The 27,050-nt window shown below is 48.5% G+C and overlaps 1 protein-coding gene and 1 pseudogene across 2 annotated transcripts in view; one reads left to right on the plus strand and one right to left on the minus strand.

Moving 5' to 3' along the window:
- Tyw1 (tRNA-yW synthesizing protein 1 homolog) overlaps positions 1–26,918 on the minus strand; it is an 86,219-nt gene extending 59,301 nt beyond the window's left edge. Inside the window, exons 1-9 of one of the 2 annotated variants that reach the window (NM_001107137.1) lie at positions 26,782–26,918; positions 25,576–25,706; positions 21,633–21,755; positions 17,122–17,223; positions 15,773–15,967; positions 13,870–14,151; positions 8,452–8,574; positions 5,789–5,906; positions 1,697–1,749 (exon numbers count right to left, since the gene is read on the minus strand). In NM_001107137.1, the coding sequence (NP_001100607.1) occupies positions 1,697–1,749; positions 5,789–5,906; positions 8,452–8,574; positions 13,870–14,151; positions 15,773–15,967; positions 17,122–17,223; positions 21,633–21,755; positions 25,576–25,706; positions 26,782–26,785 (1,131 nt within the window). In that variant the 5' untranslated portion in view covers positions 26,786–26,918. The remainder of the gene's footprint in view (positions 1–1,696; positions 1,750–5,788; positions 5,907–8,451; positions 8,575–13,869; positions 14,152–15,772; positions 15,968–17,121; positions 17,224–21,632; positions 21,756–25,575; positions 25,707–26,781) is intronic. The other variant, XM_087578371.1, reaches the window with a different exon arrangement.
- On the plus strand, positions 4,360–5,594 carry Ifitm1-ps2 (interferon induced transmembrane protein 1, pseudogene 2; annotated as a pseudogene).
- Positions 26,919–27,050: the final 132 nt, after the last annotated feature.

A 27,050-nucleotide genomic window follows, 5' to 3' on the forward strand; every position in this document is an offset into this window, starting at 1 on the left:
TAAGCTCACTGTTTCCCATGCAGAGCAACTTGTAGTCTTTCTCAAATTTAAATGTATCCACTTAAAGTGGAAGGGCTGGGGTGTGGCTCAGTGGTAAAATGCTTGCCCAGCACAGGTGAGGCTCTGGCTTGATGCTCGGCACCACACGGGAGCAGGAGGAGGAGCAGGAGGAGAAAGAAGACTAGAAAGAGGGAGAGAAGAAAGAGGAGGAGGATGAAGAGGAGGAAGAAGAAGAGGAGGAGGAGGAAGAGGAGGAAGAAGAAGAGGAGGAGGAGGAAGAGGAGGAAGGGGAGGAAGAGGAGGAAGAGGAGGAGGAAAAGGAAGAGGAGGAGGAGAAGGAGAAGGAAGAGGAAGAAGAGGAGGAGGAGGAAGAGGAGGAAGAAGAGGAAAAAGAGGAAGAGGAGGAGGAGGAAGAGGAGGGAGAAGAGGAAGAGGAGTAGGGGGATGCATAAGAGGAAGAGGAGGAAGAGGAAGAGGAAGAGGAGGAGGAGGAGGAGGAGGAGGAGGAGGAGGAGGAGGAGGAGGGGAGTCGGCCGCAGAGAGAGTGCGCAGCAGATCCAGACACAGCAGCTGGCCCCTGACCCAGGCATCGATCACTGGAGCATCACAGCCTTTTGCATGGGAATACGTATTTAACATAAAGTGCTTCCTCTTTCATTTCATTACAGATTGGATGAGACACCAATTTTCAAAATTATGCCTGTGATTTACTATCTGAGAATTGAATTTAGGGATGGTAAAAAAGACGCTGCTCATTACTGGCTGTGCGCAGAAGGCGCTGAACCGGACGTCACTGAAAGTCGCTGGACTGGAAAAGAGAACCGTGGGGAATACGACACATGGAAACCATTAAGTAACGTGCAGGGCTGAGCATGCTGTCCAAAAGTAGACGGAGCAACAGAAAGTAGCAGAGCAAAGGTCTCAGGATGTTTGCACCTTAGGAAGAAGGAAGAGGAACATTAGGATTGAACAGTTTGCTCAGGATGGAGCTCAGAGGTAAAGTGTTCACCCAGCAGGAACGAGCCCCTGGACTCAAGCCCCAGGACCACACAAGCTGGGCATGGCACTGCAGGAGTAATCCCAGTATTCGGGGAGCAGAGGAAGGTGAATCGGGAGTTCAAGGTCACCCTCAGCTACATAACAAGTTCAAGGCCAGCCCAGTGTCCATTAATCAACATCTCAACGAAAAGACAAAATATGACATGCAATGCCATCGGCCACCATGAAAAATCAAATGCGGATTCATGGTGCCCAACAGCTGGGCCACAGAAACATCAGACAGTGACAGAAAGCAGGCACAAGGAGCCACTTCATGTGGAGACAAAAGACAGATCAATGGCTTGTGAGAGCGGCAGGGAGACTCAAGAATGCTGATGCTGGCCTTTCTTCCAGAGAGAGATCCTCAAGGTAGACTGGATGACGGCTATCGACACACTAAACTGAGCCATGTACTGCATGTAAAGTATACCACAACGCTCTGAGAACCATAAGGGAGCCATGGAAGTGACTGCTGTCCAGCTTCAAGACCTTAGTTTGGTCCCCAGAGAGAGCCCCAAGGGTGAAGGAGAGAACCAAGTCCTGTGGGCTGTGCTCTGACCTCCATGTGTGCGCTCGCTCGCGTATACACAAAATAAGTCGAAAAGGAAAAATGAGATGCAGAAAATAGAAATAATATTTGGATAAAACCAATAAATACCTTGGTCCACCTGCAAAGCTTCACACCGGAGTGGCTGCCAATCAACTGGTACCCTACATGGAGAAGCAGACAACAGAGAAGTGAACCCAAAGTCTCACAGCAGAAGGTGACGACGACACTGAGTGAAACCGCTTTTCTCTACCGAGTGACAGAACTCAACGACCCGTTGCCAAAAAGCCTGAAGGTTTAACTTGCTGAGGAAGCTTTTGTGTTTTGGTTTGTGACTAGGTCTCACCGAGTAGCCCCAGTCTTCCTTCATCAGCCTCCAAGGGTGCTGAGGCTGTACGTCGTGAGCCAGGAACCTGGTGACCATGAGAAACTGACTAACGTCTATCCAGCCCCCAGCAGGTGAAGGTAGGAACATCAGGGTCATTCTGAAGTTCAAGGCCAGGCTGGGTTTCGTGCCTTTAATTAAAGCGCTCAGGAGGCAGATCTTGAGACTGGCCTAGTTTACATACTGAGTCTCAGGCCAGCCAGGACTACATAGTAAGAGCCTCGCTAATAAATAAACAAACAAACAAACAAACAAACAAATAAATAAATAAATAAAATGTATTTAATGACAGAGACTCAATAAACTAATCCATTATCATGTGGGCAAGTTTTTGGCTTCCAGGAGCTCAGTGGTTTCAAGGTTATTAATCTCTGTAGTAAATCCCAAGGTCTGAGCAGTGCCCCAAACAAGCCTGGTCTCCTTCCTCTTACTCTGTCGAAACATCCAGCCCAAAAGCAACTTACGGGAACACAGGGTTTATTTGTCTCGTACTTTCAGATCGTAGTCCGTCAGAGAGGAAAATTGGGGGAGAAAGGTAAGCTGAAAATATGGGGACACTGTAGTCTCACTTGCAGGCTACTGCCTGCTTAACTTATTTTTTATATAGTCTAGGATCGTAGCTCAAGGAATGATGCCGCCCACTGTGGGCTCCTCCCTCCTACATCAATTAACAATCAAAATAATTCCCTGTAGACAAGCCAACAGGCCAACCTGTCCTAGGCAGTTTTTCAATTGAGATTTCCTTCTCAGGTGACAGCTGTATCAAGCTGACAATTAAGGTTGACTAAGACCTTGCCCAGAAACACACTGCGTGCAACAATTAGAGTACATGTGGCAGTCTGAATGAGAAACGTCCCCCAAGGGCTCACGTAAATGATTTTGTGTATCATATATATTATAGAGTCCACAGTGAAAGAGAAATGTCATTTGTCTTTCTGAGCCTGGCTTCCTATAATCATCTCCAGTATCAACTTTCCTACAGAGGTAATTTTGTTCTTCTTTATGGTCCAATAAAATGTGTCTGAACATTTTCTTCATCCATTCATATGCTGATACAGAGTGTGACTCCGTCCCCATCTTGGCTAGTTGGCAGTTGTAGCCGTTTGGCTACAGAGCTACAGTAAATTCAGCTGTGCAGTTATCTCTGTGGTACTCTGACTCAAAGAGCTCTTCAGGTTAGGCCAGCAAGAGGCTCAGGATGTAAAGGTGTTTGCTGCCAAGCCTGAGTTTAATCCCTGAAACCCATGTGGTGGACGGAGTGAACAAAAGTGCAGACGTGACAGGCGATGAGAACTTCTGAGGTTGGGCTTACGCATTTTGCATTATGACATGGCCTCAAGCCTTTAGGGGAATGGAGCCCAGGGAAAGGCAAGTGCTGGTCTGAATGGCAATGACCCCCATAGGCTCATGTGCTCGAATGCTTGGTCCCAGTTAGTGGAACTGTTTGGGAAGGACTTGGAGGTCCGGCCTTGTTGGAGGCAGTGTGTCACTGGGGGTGGGGCTTGGAGGTTTCAAAAGTTCATGCCTTTCCCAGTTAGCGCTCTCTGCCTCCTACTTGTGGATAGGATGTGAGCTCTCAGCTCCTGTGCCACGCCCGCCTGATGTAGCCACGCTTCCTCCCATGACAGTCATGGACTCCACTCTGAAACTGAAAGCCCAATAAACCTTTCTTTTTTTTTTTTTGGTTCTTTTTTTCGGAGCTGGGGACCGAACCCAGGGTCTTGCGCTTCCTAGGTAAGCGCTCTACCACTGAGCTAAATCCCCAGCCCCAAACCTTTCTTTTATAAGTTGTCTTGATCATGCTGTCTCTTCACAGCTACAGAAAAGTAACTAAGACTTTGGACATAAAAAGATTGCCAAATCTAAGCCCGGTGGAAGCGATGCATGCATATAACCCCATCACTTGGAAGGCAGATACTGATGGATCTGAGTTCCTGGACGGCCTGAGCTACACAGAGAAACCCTGTCTTGAAAAAAAAAAAAAAAAAGATTGACAGATCTGGTGGGCTGGAGAGATGGCTCAGTGGTTAGGAGCACTGGCTGTTCTTTCAGAGGTGCAGAGTTCAATTCCCAGCACCCACTGGGAGCTCACTACTGTCTATAACTATACCTCCTAGTGGTGTAAAAATGTACACCAGAGAAAGACACCCATATGCATAAATAAATCTTTAAAAACTTTCCCAAATCTGAAGATGCAATGATAGAAGCTAAAGTGAAAAGTGAGACAAGAAACAAAGGATTGAACTTATAGAAACATCAGTGAACTTTGGCCGAATGCAAGCAGCCATGAAGACATGGAGCACAGTCCCCGAGGAACAAGGAGAGGACATAATAAAGAACTGAAGAAACGTCCTTCCTTATTCACAGCCTCAAAAGCCAAGAGAGGCCTATGGAGCAGCAGGAGGCGGTTGTACTGGGAGGACCCCACATCTTAACTTCTGCGACAACCACCACAGTCGACATGCTGTTGAGGTCTCCACGCCTGATCACGTGGTCTGGTCCTTGATCGATACACTCTTCATGAACGTCTGCTGCCTGGGTTTCACAGCGTAGCCTACTCCATGAAGTCGAGGGACAGGAAGATGGTGGGTGATGTGACTGGGGCCCAGACCTACGCCTCCACTACCAAGTGCCTGAACATCGGCCCCCTGATCCTCACCATCCTGACAGCCATCGTCATCATTGTTTACGCCACTAGAAAACCGCCATCTTGCAGTAGACAACAGATTCTGGGGTCTTCCCCAGAATCTTGCTGTGTGTTCCACTGTCTTAACTGCCCCTGCCCCAAACCCCACATATACGCAAATATTACACTCACATGGCTGTTCATAGTGGATTCAATAAAGTGCATGAGCTGTGACATTCAAAAAATAAAGAACTGAAGAAATAATAAAACTCAAGCAACGGGTTGGAGAGATGACTTGTATGGGTTAAGAACACTGGCTACTCTTCCCGTAGACCTATGTTCAACACGCAGCACCCATACTGTGGATCCCAACCATCCAGTTCCAGGGATCGGAAGCCTTCTGGCCTCTGGAGGTGGTGCCTAAACGTACAAGCAGGAAAACCAAGACCCCGGATTTGAACTCAGCACCATGAACACTAGGCATGATGGGACATGTCTATAATCTCAGCACTTGGAAGGTGGAGGAAGGAGGATCAGAAGTTCAAGGTCACCCTCAATTTGACAGTGAGTTTGAAACCGTCCTGGAATACACAAGACCCAAAGGAAAGCCTGAGAAAGAGCCGAGGAGAGTCGTGGGGTGAGTAGGAGTGTCCTCCAGCTCTGCCCACCCCAGGTCCACTGGACAGACTAACACCTAGGTATGTCCAGACAGCGTCAGAAATGGAGGACTCTGAGGAAATAAATGCTCCTCTGATGGGGTCAAGAAGTAAGTAGTTTATATAAGGCAGTGCCACTGTGAAAGGTGGGCTGGCTGGAGGAAGTATGTCATGGATGAGTGGCTAAGGGTGTGGCTGCTTCCTGTCTCCAACTATCTACTTCCTACGCTGAGGTCTCTCCCAGGCAGTTCTGCTGCTGCGTGGCTCTATCTCCCTACAGACCCAGAAACGCGGGCCACATGGGCACAGACCACACAGGCTGAGCGCCTGAAACTGAGCTAGATGAATGCTTCCTCCAGTGCTGTTTATCTCAGGCCCCAGTGCCCTAAGTCCTGACTCACACATGCTATGACCCGACTGCCACACTAACCAACATGAGACTTGTCCCCTGTGACAAGCCTGTCCCATGTTTCCCATCCCGGGCATCAAGCCGAGCACACGGGAGAGCAGGGATCCCCAGTCCAGCAGGTGGTCACCTTGTTTAGTTAGGGCCTCCCGCAGAGCAGGCGTAATCATAGCTCTCGCTTCGCTGTCTTCATTCTTCTCTGAGTTCCTGTGCACGACAACTTTCTCCTCCGGTTGAGCCTTTTCTCTCTGTGTTCAATTGAGAAAATAAAATCCAGAATGAGTAACAACCAAGACTCCATAGCAACAGTGAGGAGGTTCATGCGACCAAGGAAGACGCAGCATCGCACAGGGTGATCTCGCTGACAGAGAGATGACGATCAAAAGACACGCTACCAGGGTCAACAGGTAAGTAGGCGAAACAAAACAGAGCAACCATAAAAACCCAGCCTAGGGGTTGGGGATTTAGCTCAGTGGTAGAGCGCTTGCCTAGCAACCGCAAGGCCCTGGGTTCGGTCCCCAGCTCCAAAAAAAAAAACAAAAAAACAAAAAAACAAAAACCCAGCCTAAGCAAGTAGTTCATCTGTTGAAAAAGTACGTAATTTTTACTAGACTTTACTTGCTCAATGAGAGCGTATGTGTGTGGCAGTCAGAAGACAGCACCTCTGTGTGCATCCCAGCGACCTAACTCAGGCATTCAGGCTGGGTGGCAAGCACCTTTACCCCCTGAACCATCCTGCCCGCCCCAAGATCAAACTTTTTAACAACCAAACATAGACAAACTGCCTAACTTTGGAAAATTACTGACTTTCTCTGAATTTCAACTTCTTAACCTGGAAGGGGGGACAGAGAGCAAGTATTAAATAAACTATCGTTCGGGGGGGAAAGGGAGTGCATGCCTTCAACCCCAACTCTCAGGAGGCAGAGGTAGGTGGGTCTCTGTGAATTCGAGGCCAGCCTGGTCTACAGAGCTAGTTCTAGGCCAGGCAGAGAAATCTTGTCTTGAAAAACAAACAAACAAAAAACAATAAAAAAAAATAAACAAACAAGCAAACTACAGTTCCTAGCAGGAGGTGCACCCTCCACTGGCATACTTGAGAAAGGAGGCAAAGAAAAGCAGAAGAGAAGGGGGAAAGAGGGAGGGAGGGAGAGAGGAGGGAAGGAGATGGGGATCAAGGGCAGCAACCCCACAAATGGTGAATGAACACAGTTCAGGCTGACTCTCCCACCTTCTCGCTCTGAGAAACATCAACCACGCTCCATCTTCAAAGTCAGCACTCCAAATGCCTAAGTGTGATCACAGTGCAAAGCCAATGCGAGACGCCCTCTGCCAGTGCAGCCTCCAAATGGAATTAAAAAAAACATTAAAAAAAAAGCCCTCGATCATGTGTTCTCATCGGTGGCCATACACCAAGTTTAAGGCCAGCCTGGGCTCATCTGACCCTCTCTCAAAGAAATAGTAACAATGAAAAAACAAAAAGGCAAAAAGAGGGATGGGATTCGGGCTGTAACTCAAAGGCACTACAGAGCCCAGCATACACAATGGTTCCTGGGTTCACGCACAGCAACACAATAAATTCAATACATGTATGCAAACATATACAGATGAAACAAAGACAGAAAAAACACTGGTGGCACTGAAGGTGAAAAATACACACAGCCCCTTCCCTTTGATGGCTTTATGGGAAACTTTAAAATTCTATGAGCTGGCAGCTTCCAGGTCCAACATCACTCAATTCCAGAACAAACAGCAAAGACCGTATCGGTACTGCGTTCTCTAGCGACCTCTACTGGCCACCAGACGAAAAGCAAAGAAATGTGTCCTTACAAATGCGTCCTCCTAGGCAAAGCTTTAAGGAAGGTTTAACCAGGTGTAAATTCCAGAATTCTATCTAAATCTGCTACTTCATTTTCCATTTTAAGACTGTTTCTATAAAAAAAATTACATTTTCAGCCAAAAGCCAAAAATTACTTTCACTGTATTACAGTCTGACTGATTTGGAAAAAAGGCCATAATAGAACTCACATTTTTGTTTTTTGGTTTGTTTCTTTGTTTTAGACAGGGTTTTTCTGTGTAGCCCTGGCTATGCTGGAACTAGCTCTATAGACCAGGCTGGCCTGGAACTCACAGAGATCCTCCTGCCTCTGCCTCCCCAGTGCTGGGATTCAAGTCCTGTACAGCACCACCACTGGGCTTCCACTTGAAATCTTAATGGTAACGAATCCTCCTCAGCCTCGAATGCCCGCAGTAAACCAGTTGTCCTCTCCTCAGCCTCTGCATAAGATCTACCTGCCCTCCCAGGAGCCTTTAATTTAGGAAAGGCCAGAGAGAGGGCTCAGCAAAGAGGTATGCTTGCCACAAGACTGATAACTTGAGTCCAATCGTGGGGACCCGCAGGGCGGAAGGAGAGAGGCACCCATTCATAGATGCTGTCCTCTAGCTATGCCGCTATGCCCGTGTGCTCCTACACACATACAACACACGAAGTACATACATATGTGAAGTAAGTGTAATTTTTTTTTCCGGAGCTGAGGACCAAACCCAGGGCCTTGCATTTGCTAGGCAAGCGCTCTACCACTGAGCTAAATCCCCAACCCCAATGTAATTTTTAATGTTCAAAGTTCATGTAAATACAACAAAACAAAAAGGACAAACAACAAAAACAGAAACCCTTCCAGGTGGAAGCCAGAGAAATTAAACTGCCTTCCCTTCAAGTCAGAAGCGTGCTACGCCAGAATCCAGGAGCTGAACAGACCACAGGCTCCAACTGCAGCATCCCCAAAGGATCAGTACCTTTTCCCTCTTCACGGGGTTCATGATGTTGCCCAGGTCCTCGACATCAACCACAGAATTCAGGCTCTGATAACCCTTGGTCCCGTGCTCGTCCTCGCTGCTGCTCTCACAGGGCTCTTCCTCCTGCAAGGCGAGAACTTCAGAACCAGCACAAAGCCAGCACAAAGAAGGCACAAAGCCAGCACAAAGCAGGCACAACCCTTCTCACTCCGCCCTCCAAAGCGGTCCTGTTCGTTTTATGGTTTGGGTGATTTTGTGTTGCTCGGTACAGATTCCCTATCACAATCTTGGGCAGGTGCTTCTCCACTGCCACACTTCAAAGTACCCGCACAGTGTTTTTGTGTGATTTTTCTCTGTGCTTCTTTTAATCATTATTCTGAGTTACATGCATGAGCGCACGTGCGTGTGGAGTCAATGCTTTCTTTCACCTATGCGGGTTCCAGGGATGGAACTCAGGTCGTCAAGCCTGGTGGCAGGTGCCTTGACATTCTGAGGCATCTTACTAGCCCCGCCTTTATAGAATTAATTTTTAAAAATATACACCATCTTAGACCTCTGGCATCAAAGCAATCCCTGTGAAAAGGCATCACAGAAGGCGTCTGGAGAGATGGCTCAGTGGTTAAGGGCATCGACTGCTTTTCCAGGGCTCCTGAGTTCAGTTCCCAGCACCCACATGGTGGCTCACAACTGCCTCTGATGTCGGTTCTAGGGGATCTGGGGCCCTCTTCTGGCCTCCATGGGTGGCTGCTGCACCCATGTGGTACACAGACCTACTTGCAGAGCATATGAACAAACCTCAGAGGGACAAAAACTAATCCCTCAGAAAACCTGCCAGGCGAAATCAGACGGGACAATGATCAGGGATGAAGACGCCAGGCGGAAGGCGGGGCCAGGCTGCGGGCGTAGCTCAGTGGAACAGCTCTTCCCAGCAGGCTTGGGGCCACTGTGACGCTGCAGTAATGGTGCCTGCCACAAAGACGGACAGCTTGGGTCCTACCTCCTGGATCCACTTGGTGGACGGAGGGAAGCGACTTTTACAGGAGGTCATCTGACCTCCACACGTGCTCTGCGGTATGTGTGCACATATGCAAACGCACACACACACACACACACACACACACACAATTTTTTTTTATATTTTGGGCAGAAGCTTGTTTGCTTCTAGATGACAAAATAGTAACATGTCACAAAAAACGTCACCTAACAATGGGCCATATGTGTGGCGGTGGCCCCATGAGCCCATACTGCCTGTGACATCCGTTTCTTTCAGCCTATGAGCTGATACCCGCCCAGCACTGGAACAGCCTGAACATGTCACTGCTCAGAACGTGTCTTGAGGTTAAGTGCTATGTGCCTGTGACTCATTTCTGCAGGCGAGGACAGCGAAGTGATTTCAATTCAGTGCTGGATAAAGGGCCAAAGGTCAGCATTTCTGGAAAAATAAAGAATCTCAGCCTCAGCTACACAGCTCTGCCAGGCTTGACCCAGACGCTGCTGCTCAACCGGGAGGGATGAGCACAGCTGGGACCCCAAACCCTCAGAGGAGAAGGCTGGAGAGGTAGACAGACTGACAGACTGACAGAGTGCTTCCACAGCACACAAAGTGCCTGGGTTCCTTCCGTCCCAGCACTGGATAAACACAGCCTGGTGATGCACACAGCCTGGTGATGCACACACAGCCTGGTGATGCACACAGCCTGGTGATGCACACAGCCTGGTGATGCACACCTATATTCCCAGCTCGATGAAGGTGGAAGAAAGTTCAAGGTCACCCTCAATCAAGTGGCCATCGATCAATGCCACGTGAGCTACATGAGACTGTCTCAAAATTAATCAATTGAACTGAAATTGTAAAATTGGCAGCAGGTGGCATTTAGCGGGCGAGTCACTCAGCTGACCGTCTCGGGCTCCTCTGTAACTCGGGCCCCTCATCTCTGACAGAGACGAACTCACTGCCTCTCAAAGGAACTCATTTCATCTTCACATAAAATCTAATCAAAACTGCCATTAACTTGACTCTGTGACCTTCAGAAAATTTAAAGCCCGTCTTCAATAAAAGATGAATGCAGAGGATTCAAGGGATGGCTCAGCTACCACGAGAACTGGCTGCTCTTGAAGAGAGCCTAGGCTCAGTTCCTAGCGTGCATGTGGTAGCTCGCAATGCTCTGGAACTCCAGTTATATGAACCCCACATCCTCTCCTGGCCCCCACAGGCACGGTCTGCATGTACTGCACAAATAAGGCGAAAGACCCATGCACATACACTTAAAAAAAATAAATGAACGTTTAAAAAAAAACAAAAGAAGTTAAATGTAACTCACGGAAGGCACTGGGGTTGGAAAACTAATGTGAAACATTCCCTTCCTCCCCAGAAAGGTTCCAGTCCAATTAGAGCAGCGCAGGGGTACAGACATTACCGAGTTCTCACGCTGTGGCTAAAAGGTTTAGGGATAAGTTGCCACAGTAGGCTGCCTCTGTCATCAACAACTGACCACACATTAAGGGAACGTAAAGTGTAAGAGTGCATGGGAAGTCACCTAAGTTGGTGGGAGGTAGAACACGAACAACAAGAAGCCACTGAGAAATCACCAGCAAATTGGGAAATAACGTGTGGGGTTGGGAGAGAGATATGGGGAGATCGCATCCTGGAAGGAAAATGGCAGAGGCTTCTAAAGTGCCTGCCTGAAAGGGGCTGGGGCAACTGTTCAGTGGTTAAAGTGCTTGCTGGGCAAACATGAGGACCAGGGTTCGGATCCCTAGTTTGAATCCAATTAATGCTGGATGAGTATGGCTGCCTGCCTGTACTCCGGCCTGATTGAAATGCAGAGCAAGCTGGCAGGAAGACGAGCCGTCTCTCTCTCTCTCTCTGAGCGCTGGGTTTGACTGAGATACCCTGCCTCCATGAACAGGGTACAAGAGCAATCAAACACGGTTCCAGACATCACCCTCTAGCAACCACATGTATACATATACACAAATACACACATATGCCCACAAGCATGCAAAAACATGCATACACACACATGCACACCACATACACATATATGAAGATGGGGGGGAGGTGACAAATACAAACTTTAAAATACAGTCTAAAAGGAGGGCAGTGTAGCCCATGTCTGCCTGGAATACACAGGCTGACAGAATAGACAGACTGCAGGCAGGAATAGCTGCGGAAAGCCCGCTACCGTACTAGGGAAGAAAGTGACTGACCACTCACAGGTAAGAGATGAGCAGATGCCTGGTGACCAAACCTACCTGTCGTTTGACACCTATGCTCAGCACCAAGGACCCCAGTGTGGCGGTAGCTGGTAATGAAGGTAATGAAGAGAGGGAAAAGCAGGAAGATAGAGGTGGGAAATGGGGAGTGAGCAGAGGCCAAGGTCAGATGGAGGGGCAGGGCTCCTGAAACAGTCTGAGAAACTATAGAGGATGAGAAGGAGGAGGAGGAAGAGAGAGGAAAAGGAGGAAGAGGGAGGAGGAGGAAGAGGGAGGAGGAGGAAGAAGAGGGAGGAGGAAGAAGAGGAAGAGGAGGAAGAGACTATGACTATGATGCACACCTCTCATCCCAGCTCTCAGGGATGATCCTCTCAGCATGAAATCCTGTCTTTAAAGAAACATTGCTCCTTCCAGGTGTGGTGGCAAGTCTCTGTAACCTCAGCAGTCAGGAGAGAGGTCACAAGTCAGGCCAGCATGAACTACACACACCCAGTTCCAAGGCAAGTGGGAGCACTGGGCAAGGCCGTCTTAAAACGACAAAAAAAAAAAAAAAAAAAAAAAGAACCTAGTGGCACAAGCCTGTGACCCCCCCATAATTCAAGAAGCAAAAGCAGGGAAACTCCACGATCGTCCTGGGCTAAAGGGTGTGTTCAAGGGTAGCCTGGGCAACTTGGGGAGACTCCTTTGCCAAATAAAAAGGAAAAGGAAAAAAGTAATCAAGATGGGTACCCATGTGATCCCAGCACGCTAGGCAGGAAGATCTGGAACTTACGGTCACCCTCAGTTGTATGTCAAGGTCAAGGCCAGCTGCATGAAACCCTAAAACAAACCTGAAAAAATGGCGGACTGGAGATATAATGGCAAGACCTGTGAGACTATTCAATCCCACAGGACTCTGGCTTTGTGTGGCTGCACACTCATGAGGCTGCACCTGGGAGGCCGAGACAAGAGGCAGTGCCTGAGGGTGCCAAAGAGCAGAAAGGAGCCCTACGCCACCCTTAGGGAGGGAAAGCACTGTCAGTCAATCCCTGGAGCTGGGAGGGCCGGGAGCAGCCAGCTAGGAGATGGACTGCCCGTTTACACAGACATTTAAGCCTCCTCTACTGACTGGTGCAAAAGGGGAGGAAAAGACACAGTGGGCCAACACTCAAAGCTGCTCCCAAAGGAAGTGGCCAGGCAGCAGAGCCCGGCTGTGATCACAGCAGCTACTGTGCAGCCTGAAGACAATTCTAAGGAAGTGGACGCCTGAGGGGTCATCCAACAAGAGTGAGCAACGGTCGCTGGGGTCAGGATACACGCTCAGACTGAGACACACATCACTCCTCTCCGCTTCCATTTCTTTTTCTCTTTTTTCTTTTTTTTTTTTTTTTTTTTTTGGGGGGGGGAGCTGGGGACCGAACCCAGGGCCTTACACTTGCTAGGCAAGCGCTCTACCACTGAGCTAAATCCCCAACCCTTAGCTTCCATTTCTTGACCAGAGATGGTAAAATCAGCCTGGCTCAGCAATGCAGTAGTGAAAGGGACAAGAACGAGTGTCATGGCCCTGAGCTTCAAGGCCCAGTGCTTGGAAACTGAGGCTAGCGTCAGCTAAGTAGTGAGCCCCAGGCCAGCCTGGGCTACATAAACCAGACCCTGTCAGACAAAAGGGAAAGGGGAACACAGAAAGGGAGAAGTGGGAAAAGAGGAAGAAAAGAAGGAAAGAGGAAGGAAGGAAAAAGGTAAGGAAGGGGAAGGTGGGGTGAGAAGAATGAAGAGAAGGAAGAGGAGAACAGCAGAAGAAAAAAAAGAGGAAAATCGGGTAGGAGAAGGGAGGAGGGAAAGGGGAAGAGGGGAAGGAAGAGGAGCAGCACGTCTAACACATGGCTGGCACCCCGTGTAAGTCACAAGCTGTGCTCATCTCTGAAATTGCTGCACCTGAGTTTCATTCAGATCTGACGAGGGCAGAGGTAAGGCCAGGCATCCCCTTCACACAGCCGCACAGGGGACAGCCACACAGGACAGCCACATAAAGGAGAGCCACATAGAGGACAGCCATGGAGAGGACAGCCACGCATGCGCACTCTCTCGCACTCGCACGCACTCTCGCGCTCTCTCTCTCTCTCTCTCTCTCTCTCTCTCTCACACACACACACACACACACACACACACACACACACACACACACACACACACACACACAAAGAAAGGAGCGTAAGCACACACCTCAGCATCCCCAGGATGCAATTCGCCGTGTGGGTGAGACCGCACCTCTCCTGGGCCATGCTGCGCCGACTCACACTTCCCTCTCTTGCAGTCCCCACCACAGCCCTTTTTCTCCCCTCTCTGTAGGGCCTGCAGCCGGGAGATGAACTTGGTCTTCCAGGCTGTGAAGTCGGCCTCGATGCTGCCATGTTTGCTCTGAACTGCATTGCAGTCGCCCTCCCCTCGGGTCAGCACTCGCTGGGCACCAAGCATCCAGAGCCATTTGTCGACGTTCGTGCTGACCTTCAAGAAGGAAGGAGAAAAGACACACACTGAAAAAACCATACCCCACAAACTTACAAAATAAAACCCAATCTGTCCTCTAAAGCAGACCTCCAGGCTGCACTGCAGAAGCCCAGTGATTCGGGGCCACAGTTCAGGAGTTTATGCTGAGGAACACAGTATGGGTCCATATAACACTCCTCAAGCTCCAGGTTGTCAGCCTAGCTACTCAGGAGTCTGAGGTAGGAGGATCTCAGGTCCAAGGCTTCCCTGGACTGTACAGCAAGTTCAAGACCAACCTGCACAACTTATGAGACTCTGTTCCAAAATCAAAAGGATAGAAATATCCCTTAGTGACAGAGCTCTTGCCAAGTACACAGGAGGCCTGGGTTCAGTCCTCAGCACTGTATAAACCAGGTATGGTGGCACACACGTCTGCATCCTCAGAAGTCTGAGACGAAGGCAAGAGGATCAGAAGTTCAAGATTATTGTGGCTGAAAATGGAGCTGAGGGACAAAGAACCTGCCTAGAATCCCCCAGTGAGGGGCTGGGGGCGTGGCTCAGTGGCAGAGCATCTGCCTAGAATTCCCCAGTGAAGGGCTGGGGGTGTGGCTCAGTAGTAGAGCCCCTGCCTAGAATCCCCCAGTGAGGGACTGGGGCGTGGCTCAATGGTAGAGCCCCTGCCTAGAATCCCTCAGTGAGGGACTGGGGCGTGGCTCAGTGGTAGAGCCCCTGCCTAGAAACCCCCAGTGAGAGGCTAGGGCGTGGCTCAATGGTAGAGCCCCTGCCTAGAATCCCCCAGTGAGGGGCTGGAGGCGTGGCTCAATGGTAGAGCCCCTGCCTAGAATCCCCCAGTGAGGGGCTGGGGGCGTGGCTCAGTGGTAGAGCCCCTGCCTAGAATCCCCCAGTGAGGGGCTGGGGGCGTGGCTCAGTGGTAGAGCACCTGCCTGGAATCCCCCAGTGAGGGGCTGGGGGCGTGGCTCAGAAGCAGGGTACTTGTTTAGCATGCTCAAGGACCTAGGGTCCATCATCAGCACCATAAAAAAACAACATTAATGTAATAATTTATTATTATTGGGGCTAGAAGGATGACTGGGCAGTTAAGAGAACTGATTGTTCTCCCAAAGGACCCACATTCAATTCCCAGCACCTAAATGGCAGCTCACATGTCTAAAATTCTGGTTCCATGATATCCAACACCTTTTTCTGACCTCTGCAGAGATCAGGCATACAAGTGGTGCACAGATAATCATGCAGGCAAAACACACACACACACACACACACACACACACACACACACAAAATAAAAATTAAAAAATAACAAAAGTAAAGTTCATACATTAGTTCTCACATATAATGTGTTCTCATGAGATCTTGTCTGTCTGTCTTTTGGTTAAGAAAGGACCTAGTTGGGGGCTGGAGAGATGGCTCAGCGGTTAAGAGCACTCGACTGCTCTTCCAGAGGTCATGAGTTCAATTCCCAGCAACCACATGGTGGCTCACAACCATCTGTAAAGAGATCCGATGCCCTCTTCTGGTGTGTCTGAAGACAGCTACAGTGTACTTATATATAATAAATAAATTAAAAAAAAAAAAAAAAAAAAAAGAAAGGACCTAGTCCTGTAAGTCACCACACACCCACCTTGTTGAAGTGGCTCCGGTAGGCAGAGTCTCCCAGGCCAAACACTGCATATCGAAGTCCTTTCAGGTACGTTTTGCCAAAGCGGAAATCATTGGCCGCTTCCTCTAACCACTTGCAGAACCACTCTGCGCTCTCCGTAGGGCGGCCGTCCGTGTACGTAGCAACCAGAAAGGCACAGACGTTTTTACTAGTGATCTGAATAAAGCGGTATTTATGTCAGAAGGATATTAGAAGTAAGCATTACAAGAATATTCAAGACAAGAATGGAGAGATGACTCCTGGTTAGGAACACCTGCTGCTCTTACAGAGAACCCAGGTTCTTTCCCCAGAACCCACACGGTAGATCAGAACCAGCTATAACTCCAGTTCCAGGGAATTCAACAAAGCCCTCTTCTGGCCTCCATGGGCACCAGGCACACTCACAGTGCATTTACAGACAAGCAGGCAAGCACTGATAGTCAATGTCTTAGTTAGGGTTCTACTGCTGTGAACAGACACCATGACCAAGGCAACTCCAAATGTTATAAAGGACAGCATTTAATTAGGGCTGGCTTACAGGTTCAGAGGTTCAGTCCATTATCAAGGCAGGGACACGGCAACACCCAGGCAGGCATGGTGCAGGAGGAGCTTAGAATTCTACATCTTCATCTGAAGGCTGCTAGCAGAATACAGACTTCCAGAAGCTAGGATCAGGGCCTTACGGCCCACACACCCACTCCAACAAGGTCACACCTCCTAATAGTGCCACTCCCTGGGCCAAGAATATTTGAACCATGACAGTCAAAAATATATAAATAAATAAATAAATAAATAGACATAGCAAATCTTTAAGAATAATAACATGTAGGGTTTCCATTGTCTAAGTGAAGTTCATTTTTCGAATGCAGGCATTGGAGCGGAGTATAGTGATCAACCAGGAATCCTAGAACTCTTTCTCAGGAAGCAGAGGCAACAGGACTGCTGTGAGTCTGAGGTCAAGCCACGGCTAGAGGGCAGGATCCTGACTCAAAAAAACAAATAGATAAAAGTTCCTGAGTCACAGTAGAAAAGCTTCCGAGTCGAAATGGTCCAGCATGAAATTTTAAAATACTCTGGAGATTCTATTCACCCCATAGGCCAGGTGGTCAATGATATCTGAATCTTAAATCTTTATCGCACATCCAAGGAAGCCAGAAGAGAACATCACATTCCCCGGAGCTGGAATTACGGGCAGCTGTGAGCCACCCAGTGTGGGTGCTAGGAAGGGAACCTGGTCCTCTGCAAGAGCCACAGGAGCTCTTAACTAGTGTTTCATCTCTACGCACCAAATGTGGGGGCTTTCACTGAAAAAGAAAAAGGCATTTACCAACCTCTCCTATCAGGTTGTCATCTGGATCATACTCCTTCAGATTAATAATGGCCACAGGCAGGTCCAGAGAGGTGACAGCTTTGGCAAGAACCACTGCGAATCCCTAGAAAGAGGGAAACAGACAATGAACTCTTCAGTGTGCCGAATAAGGGAGCATGGCACCCCTCGTGGTGGGCGCTTCTTCAGCAACGTTGTCTTGAGGGGTCATCATTGTGAACGGGGGCTTCTTCGTCTCCTCTGCTTCCAGAGTTCTCAAGCCCAGTTCAGAGGTGAGGCACTGAGTCATGTTCCCACTCTATGAAGGGGTGTCCCGGCTAAATCCACACGGTTTTTGGTGCTTTGCCCCAGTAGGAATAGAAAAATTGTGAGGAGAATGGAAATAGAGAAACCAGGGGGCAAGCTTGATGACCTAAGGTTGATTCCTGAGGTTTACCTGGTTGAAAAATGAAACCAATTCCCGGGGTTGAGGATTTAGCTCAGTGGTAGAGCGCTTGCCTAGCAAGCGCAAGGCCCTGGGTTCGGTCCCCAGCTCCGAAAAAAAGAAAAAAGAAAAAAAAAAAAAAAAACCAATTCCCACAAGTTGTTCTCGGACGTGTATACACATACAATATAATAAAAGATTATGTTTTATTTTATTTATTTTTTTACTTTCTTAACTTTATTTTAGACTGGGGAAATAGTTCGGTGGATAAAGTGCTTCCACCATAAGCAAGAGGACCTGACTTCTGAACCCTAAGAACTACGTAAAGCCAGACCCAGCAGCACACACTGCAATTCCCGTGCTCCTATAACAAGATAGGACACGGAGACAGGAGAACCCCCAGAAGCTAGTAGGCTAACCAGCCTGGGGTTCACAGCCTTAAACGACAGGGACCCAGTCTCACACAGAGTAGAAAATGAGGACAAACACCCAGGTTTGTCTCCTGACGTCGACTTCTACACTCTGGCATGTGTAGACCCACTCTCCACACCCAAAAAAACAAACGACATAAAAAAAAAAAGTTTAATTTTAAAAAGAAAAGAAGCTAAAACCAGGCAAGATGGTTTTATATTTATAATCCCAGAATCCAGGAGTCAGAGACAGGTGGCTCCGTGGGTCTCACGGACCAGCCAGCCTAGTCTATTTGGAGAATCCCATGCCAGGAAAAGACCCCATCTCAAAAACACAAGGCAGACAGTATCTGCAGAACCTCCCAGGTTTGTGGGTAGGTGGGGGTTCTGCAAACATCAGGGCTGGCAGAGTGTCAACCTGAGCAGGACAAGAAGGAAACTCAGCTGAACGGGACTCAGTAGCTGTGCCGGTTCAAACTTCTAGAGTCTGACGCTGGGCAGTTTATTTCAGGCATATCTAAGCACAACATAATTTTGGAAAAAAACTTTCCCGATAATAATTAACTCATTCTGTATGCACAACAAAGCTTAAGACATGATTACACTGAAACTCTTTTTCAAAGCACACGTGACCTCTTCCTGATAACCAGAATAGTCGGGGGAGTCCGGTGTGGCCTGGCCCTACAGAGAGCACGGAGCTCACCAGGCTGTTAACTACAGCCATTCCCAGCCTTCTAGGTGGAGAAGAGGTTAAACATCGCCTCCTTGGAAGAGACAACGGTGTGTTTAACTCTCCTGCCTTCCAGTGCTGACCTGTGAGCACAGCGACCTGTGCCCACTACAAAGGTACATGGCGGCCACACGCACATGTGCTAGTGTACACACATGAGCTAGTGTATGCACATGCACACTAACACAGCTGGGTGGCAGGGAATGAGAAGCCAGTTGGCAGACCCCTGGAGTTGAGGCCGTGTCTGACAGAGCCCAGGGAGGCTCTGGGCTGGAGTCAGCTACAGCAAAGAGAGAAGGCAGGAAACAGAAAACCAAGTTATTATACCCCATGGAGGGAGACACACAGATGTCAGATGCCCTCTCCCAAGTAACATTCTTGTCAGCTCTCCCAAAGCACATGACCGAATGCTTCAGGAAAGCTCAAATTTCCAGGCAGGTTGACACTCGAGAAAAACACCCCCCTCTTTGCTGCTTGGCAGTCCCAGGACTTGGCCCCCTATCACCCCTATTAGCTAGGACCACTTCACTGACTGGGCACTCACTTCTGGGCAAGACTACGCAGACAGACAAAGCCCTGGTCCTGAAGATGTTTCTGAAAGAGTCAGTAGAGCTTAGCGATGAGTACCATGGAAGACGAGAGGAGAGGAGAGGTACAGCTGGGGCAAGGAGAGCAGGAGAGGTTACTACGCATAGAACACAAGGGGGTGTGTGAAAATGTAAGTAGTCGGGTTGGGAATTCAGCTCAGTGGCAGAGCACTTGCCTAGCAAGCACAAGGCCCTGGGTTCAGTCCCCAGCTCCGGGGGGGGGGGGGGGGGGGGGGGAACGACGACAAAATAAAAAAAAAGAAAATGTAAGTAGTCGACCCTTGTTACTCAGCCCAAAATCCCTAAAACTCTTTAATTCACTGTCTTGCCTGTGACATGACTCACCAGAGAGCCCTTAGATGACTCCAGGACAAAGGCCAGCAGCCAGGAAAACCAACCACGTGACTAGAATTTAATCACTAATGACCAACGATTAAAAGGACTATTATGTGATTAATATGCAAGATGAAGCCTAAGAGTTCCCAGCAAAGGTCGTTCTCGGGTGTACAGAGAGAATTTGAGGTCAGCCTGGAATAAAGGAAAGCTTGTCTGAGACAAAATCTGTAAGGCTCTGAATGGGGCCAATGACACGACTCAGTGGGTGAGTCACGGCACTTGCCACCAAGCATGACGACCTGAGTTTGAGCCCCAGGACCCGCATAGTAAAAAGAGCCAACCCCGGCAGGCTGTCCTCTGAGCTCCAAGTTGAGTGCAGTGGTGTGCGTGCACATACACACATACGTGGTAACTTCAATAACTCACAGCAGTCAGTGCAGGTGGTCACAGCTGTAATACAGCGTGCACAGAGCCGCACTGCTGGCCTGAGGCGCATTACTACTGTGACTCTCTGAGGAGCCTGGGCCCACACTGTTACATCCTTGCTCTCTTCCCAAGCAACCGCTTTTCCCTTAACCCTCATGCTTAAAAATCTACATGAAAGTGTTTCTGACTAAACTCCAATTCTGTCCCCACTGACAAAGTAATAATGACGGGCTGGAGAGATGGCTCAGCAGTTAGGATCAGCCTACTCTTCCAGAGGACCTAGGTTCGAATCCCGGCATCCACGGAGGTTCACATCCATGTGTAGCTCCAGTTCCAGGGGACCCGACCCCTTCTTCTGGCCTCCAAGGGCACTAGGCATGCAACAGACATGTAGGCAAAACATCCACCACATAAAATAAAGTCCTATAAAATGTTAAAGTAACAATTACAAGGCCAGCAACACGGCTCAGTGGGTAAAGTCACTAACTGCCAAGCCTGATGCCCCGAACTTAAGCCCCACCCCCCAATCTACCCCCCACACACACACCCTGTCTTCCCTGCTCTCTAGCCATATGGCAGAAGGAATGAACTGACTTCTGCTATTTGTCCTATAGCATCCACACAGGCTCAAACACACACTAAGTAAAGTTTTTCTAAATGAAATAATGATGATGAGAAGTATTATTCCAAACAGACCACCTGAGACCGGCTCAAACCAAACAGCTATTCCGTATAACATCCACAGGAGGGCAGTAGAACCCTCTCTAGCGGCACAAAAATAATGTTTCTATAAAGATGGCAGGCTTACTCAGTCTCCTCTTAGAAAGCACTCAACAGTTGTGACCCTCATTCCAGAGAAGCTAGAAACACACGCGTCCAAGAAGAGCAGTCAGGGGAGTCTGGACCACACATCTCCAGTCCGGGTCCTACTTTAACATCTGCCTTCCCTGCCTCTAACACACTGACTGCGAGGACTAGGCATGTGAACTTGCCAGAGAGAGAGCCCATCCCTGACACCATCACCATCACTCACTTCACACTGGTGCCTGGCACATCCGACAACAGCTGACAGCCACAGGCGCCCCAAGTCGGTTATAAACGCACCCCAGAAAAAAAAAAAAAAACATAATCAAGCTTGCTTCATTACCAGTGTTCGACGACAACTCTTTCTACCTCCATTGTGAGATTCTCACGTGTGAAATATAGTGTCATGTCACAATGTTGACTGTGCCTGAAGTCCACGCCCTATCCCCACAGCAGAATCTCCATCCTCCAGACGCAGACCAGGGCTTCAGGGTCCTTCGAGACCAGAACCCACAGACACGGGGTCCATCAGAAGGATGCCATCCACCAATTCCAGAAAGGAACAAAGAGAGAAGGGAAAAGGGAGTAGAAGGCTGACAAAGCTAACTGCTCAGGGGTTGGGGATTTAGCTCAGTGGTAGAGCGCTTGCCTAGGAAAGCGCAAGGCCCTGGGTTCGGTCCCCAGCCCCGAAAAAAAGAACCAAAAAAAAAAAAAAAGCTAACTGCTCACAGAGGGTTTCTGGAATTTTCTTTGAACGCTGGGAAAACAAGAGAGAGAGGCGTGCTGCAGAGTGCTCACCTTGGCAGTGCCCGTCTGTGATCCGTAGAAAATCTTCACTCCAGACACGTGTGTATGCTTCTCCTGAGGGGAGAGGGAGCTATCAGGAGCTCCTGGGACACTCTTCTCCTGGGAACGAGTGACCTTGAAGATGAATGAAGGAAGAGAATCCATCAAGACTCAACCTCAGGCAGGGGCAGGGGGATCTCTGAGTTCAAAGCCAGCCTCATCTACAGAGATCCAGGACTGCAAAAATAAAATCAACTTCTCCCGCACTTTGAGAGGTCCAACAATGAACACAGACTTTGTCCTTGGTGTCATTCTCTTCATCTTTCTGGGTGGACATCTCGACTTATCCTTAGTCGAGCTGGGTCCTCAAAAGGCAAGACCCACTTCTTCCAGGCTGCATGATGCCCACTCCCTGCAGAGGAAAGCTGGAGCCTCCCCTTGGCATTTACCGAGGACTGGTTCCAGGACAGATGGACAGACACAGCTGCAGGACCTCACTCTTTAGGGAGAAGTACACAATGTCTACCCTTCCTTAGAGCACGTTCACAACAAACCATTCCACCATCCCAGCCCAACCTGGGGAATCTGAAAGCAGCCACATCCTACCCCACAATGGAGGATGGCTTCCCTACAGCTGCAGAGACGAACCTCCCACATTCTACAGGCTGCAGTTCCTTCCAAGACCGCAAGGCCACACGGGATTAGAACACAATTACAGGGCTGGAGAGATGGCTCAGCAGTTAAGAGCTCCAACTGCTCTTCCAGAGGTCCTGAGTTCAATTCCCAGCAACCACATGGTGGCTCACAACCATCTGTCATGAGATCTGGTGTGTCTGAAGACAGCTACAGTGTACTTGTATACATTAAATAAATAAATAAAAATCTTTAAAAAAAAAAAATAAAACCACAATTACATACACCTGGCCACGAGGACCAAGATTGGGGGACCAACCTGACTCTCAGCTGAGTCGCTGGACAACCTTCCTCCTGTGAGGGAGTCAACAGTCACCAAGACTGATGTCTTGCGGTCAGAGCAGCTCTGACGGAGACAGCTGCTCTGCTCAGAGGATGACACAAGTGTGTATTCACACGCACAGACCACCACCACCACCACCACTGATGTTCAAGTAACTTTGTTTTGTTTTATTTTGTTTTGTTTTGTTTGGGGGTAGGGGCAGGCAGGAGGGTATTGTTTTTGTTTTTTGTTTTTTGTTTTTTTTTTTGGTTCTTTTTTTCGGAGCTGGGGACCGAACCCAGGGCCTTGCGCTTCCTAGGTAAGCGCTCTACCACTGAGCTAAATCCCCAGCCCCGGTATTGTTGTTTTAAGACACTGTCTACCTATATATCCCAGGCTGGCCTCAAACTAATCATTCTCCTGCCTCAGCCTGCGAGGTCCTGGAATTATAAGCCGCCTTCTCCGAACCTAGCTTCAATCCTTCATATAAAATGGCACAGAATTGACTTAGAGCCGACAGAGATCCTCCCAGAGGCTTTTAAATCATCTGTAAATACTTATGCTTGACCCAGTGAAAATGTTATATATAGTTTTTACACCGTTTAGAGAAGGGTATTGTTAGCTCTATCCTCCAAACTAAAATATCCCTTCTAGCAGGTAAGCTCAAGAGAGGCATGAAACCCACGAGAAACTTAGAAGATTCAAGAAGCTCCCACCATGGTTATATAAGCAGCAAACCATTGCTAGAAGAGACTTTCCGGTGGAGCTGCCTGGTGGGTGTGTAGGGGCCCTTGGTGTTTAGCATAAGCCACGCCCAGCAGGCCTTTCAGGTGATGCAGCTTCCCAAGAGGCAGGCATGCTGCTGGCCACAACCCAAGAAACTGACTGGCTCACGAAGGGGACTTGGATAAAAACATGTCTTCACGGGGTTGGGGAGCGGTAGCGCGCTTGCCTAGGAAGGCCCTGGGTTCGGTCCCCAGCTCCAGAAAAAAAAAAAAAGAACCAAAAAAAAAACAAAAAAATAAAACAAAAAAAAACATGTCTTCAGTCTGGCATAGCCCTCTCCTGGGGTGAACAGAAACAGTATTTGAGAAAACGTCACGTGACAGGTGAGAATAGTAAGTCAGGACAGGTAAAGGGGTTTGGTGCCATGCGCGTGTACATGTTCATGTTCAAGTGCCTGTGCCTGTGCCTGCGAGCGTGGGAGCGTGGGAGCGTGCGTGCGTGCGTGCATGCATGCATGAGTGTCTAGTAATCATCAAGGACTGAGGAGGGTTCGGGATTCCCTGGAGCTAGAGTTACAGGCATTTGCAAGTCACCTGACATGTGCCGTGGGTGCAGACCTGGGGTCCTCTACAGGAGCACTACGCATGCTCTTAACGGCAGAGCCATCTCTCCGTGTCCAAAGCAGCTTTTATGTGGATTGTGGGAACTGGCCCCGGGTTTTCAGACTGTCAGGTCTCACAGCAAGTGCTGTAACCCACTGAGCATCTCCCCAGTCCAGAGCCAAACCTTCTATCCTTTCAACTTAATCCTAAAAGCACCAGGATATGGCGGGCAAACTGCGTTCTTGTGTTCTGACCTTTAGTGGGTGTAAGGGAAAGATTACCTCTGATTCCTGGAAGGTGCAAAACGGCTTTCTCTTTCTCATTTATTTATCCATCTACCTCTTTAATTATTTTTATCTCATTATTTCTGTTCTGGTTTGGTTTTTGTTTTTCTCTTTCATTGAGACAAAGTCTCTCTACGTAGCCCTGGCTGTCCTGGAACTCACTCTGTAGACCAGGCTGACCTCAAACTCAGAGATCTGCTTGTATCTGCCTCCGGAGTGCTGGGATTAAAGACACCTGGGTATTTTTCTCTTTTGTAAGTTAAAACTCCATTATAAAAAAATCTTCCTGATTCTAACTTAGACCACTATGGCACAGTCTGTAAAATGTTAAGAGGAAAAAAATTAAGGCATTTAAAAAAATTTAGACAAACAAAAAGGTGATTTATTATGGTATGGACATTAGGCTCAGAGATGCCCGCAAGTAATCTCAACACTCGGGAGGACTGCTCAAAGTTCAAGGCTAATGGCTCCACAGTGTGCAGCCAGGGATACGTAACATAGCTCTCTCTCATGCTACGTGAGTAGGCAGGCACAGGCTCCTGTAGCCAAGCTGGCTGACTAGAGCTCAATTCGGAACCTACATTACGGAAGAAAGGAACCAACTCCCGAAAGGTTTCACCCCTCCCCCAGGAAGACGGACAGATATTATGGAAGGAACCAACTCCTGAAAGGTGTTGCCCCTCTCCTGCACAGACGGACAGACAGACGCACGCAGGTGCGCGCGCGCACACACACACACACCCCCCCCCAAATAAATAAATGAACACCAAAAAATAAAAAATAAGAACTCGGGCTAGGGAGATGGCTCAGCAGTTAGGAGGATTCCAAGAGACCCAATGCCCCCTTTTGACCTCCAAGGGCACAGACCTACATACATGTGGGCCAAAGACTCACACATATAAAATAATTTTTAGAAAAAAAGAAAGATAGAAGGGAAGATGGATCAGGCATCACAGATCCATCAACTGCACATACACACACACACACACACACACACACACACACACACACAAAGGACCTGAGTTCAAACTCCAGCACCCACATAAAAAGCTGGGTGTGGTGACACAAACCTTTAATCCCAGTGCTGGGAAGGCAAAAAAAGGGGAGGAGTTCTGGTTCACTGGCCAGCCACCATGGCCCAATAAGCAAACTCCAGGTTAAACGGAAGACCATGGATCACAAAATTAGACGAGGCGGCAGAGGCAAGACTCAGCTGTCAAGAGCACACACACCGCTGTTCCAGGACCAATACCAGTTACAACCACTTGTAACTCCTACCCTCTTCTGGCCTCCACAGGCACTGTACATATACCACACATGGGCCCCTAAGTAGAAATAAAATCTTTTAAGGGGAGAAGTAGAGAGAGAAAAAAAACGACCCCAATTACCTGCTTCTTGATGATGATCTGGACACAGAACCAAAGCGTAACTCCCAGGGCACAGCCCATATATATGTAGAACCTGTTCATCCATAGGGACAGCAAAGGTGACGAGAAGTCCCACACATCCAGAGGAGGACCTGAGTTTAAAACCACACACAAAGACCCCCGTTGATGTTTTAAGAATTATAAGCAAACTTCACATTCAATGGTCTAAGAAGCATAGACCTCTGGGTGAGTTTTTTGGTTGAAACAAAGTCTCATTTTGGAGCCCAGGTCACTCTCAAACTTAAAACAATCCTCTTGCCTCTGTGTACAAATAGTGCCATGACTGACTTCTTGTTGTTGCTGTCATTGTTACTGGTTGTTTTATGACAGAGAGCCTCTCTATACAGCTATATGGCTGTCCTGGAACGCACTAGGAAAGACCAGGCTGGACACCTGCCTCTGCTTCCCAAGTGTTGGGAGTACAAGCATGTGCCACCATTTAAAAAAAAAAATTTGTATTACTTTCAGTTATGTGTAGGCATGTATGTGTGTGTATGTGCACAGTGACACAATTTAAAAGGATTTATTTGTATTACTTTCAATTACTTGAGGGCATGATGAACCCAGAGGTGAACCCCTGGAAAAATAGCAAGCGTCCTTAACCACTGAGCAATTTCTCCAGCCCACGCTTGATTTGTTTTCATTCAGAGCCTTAAACACAGAAGCTAAAAGAAATTTTTTCAAAGGACTAGAAATCTGAAATTTATTTTCCCAGGAGCAACAGCCTCCTCCTTGTACATTCAGTAGGCTGAGGTAGGAGGAACACTGTTAATTTTTAAGGCTAACCTAGGCTACATCCGAGTTCCAGGCCAGCTTAGCCTACATAGCAATTTCCTAAGCCGCCTGGGTAGTGAGTTCCATGTGAGTTCCCGCTATACACTGAAGGCCGAGCCAGTTACTACACAAGTTGAGTTCCCCACCCGGGCTACATGGTGAGTCCCAAATTTTCCTGAACTACACAGTGCGTTCTAAGTTAACATGGAATACAAAATACGGCCCTTTCAAAAGAAAAATAAACAGAAGTAAAATAAAACGAAGGAAGGAAAAATAAGACACAATAAAAACAAAAAGTAAAACATCAGCTGCAGCTCTACAACCTATGGCCCTACGTGGGGAGGGAAGCTGTTTCCTCCTGCCCGCCCCAGACCCTGGCCAGCCCGGCCTCACCCATCCTCCACGGAGCCCGAGCCCCACAAATCGCCAGCAAACACAGAGAACCCGGGACTGAGATCAGGAAGGTCGGGTTTACAGGGCTAGGGAAGCCATGCCGCCCGCAGGCCCGCCCGCATTGGCTACAGGGGACAGAGGCGGGCCCCGAAGAAGAAGAAGAGGGAGCTAGCGGAAGCTCCAACCTCCTCTCTGATAGGCTCAAATAGAAAAGAGGCGGGACCAGAGAGAAGCCATCGATCGTAACCCTGGGAAAGATGTTAGAGCAC

Source organism: Rattus norvegicus, chromosome 12 (genome assembly GCF_021556685.1).
Source record: "Rattus norvegicus strain SHRSP/BbbUtx chromosome 12, alternate assembly SHRSP_T2T, whole genome shotgun sequence".
Classification (NCBI taxonomy): Eukaryota; Metazoa; Chordata; class Mammalia; order Rodentia; family Muridae; genus Rattus; species Rattus norvegicus.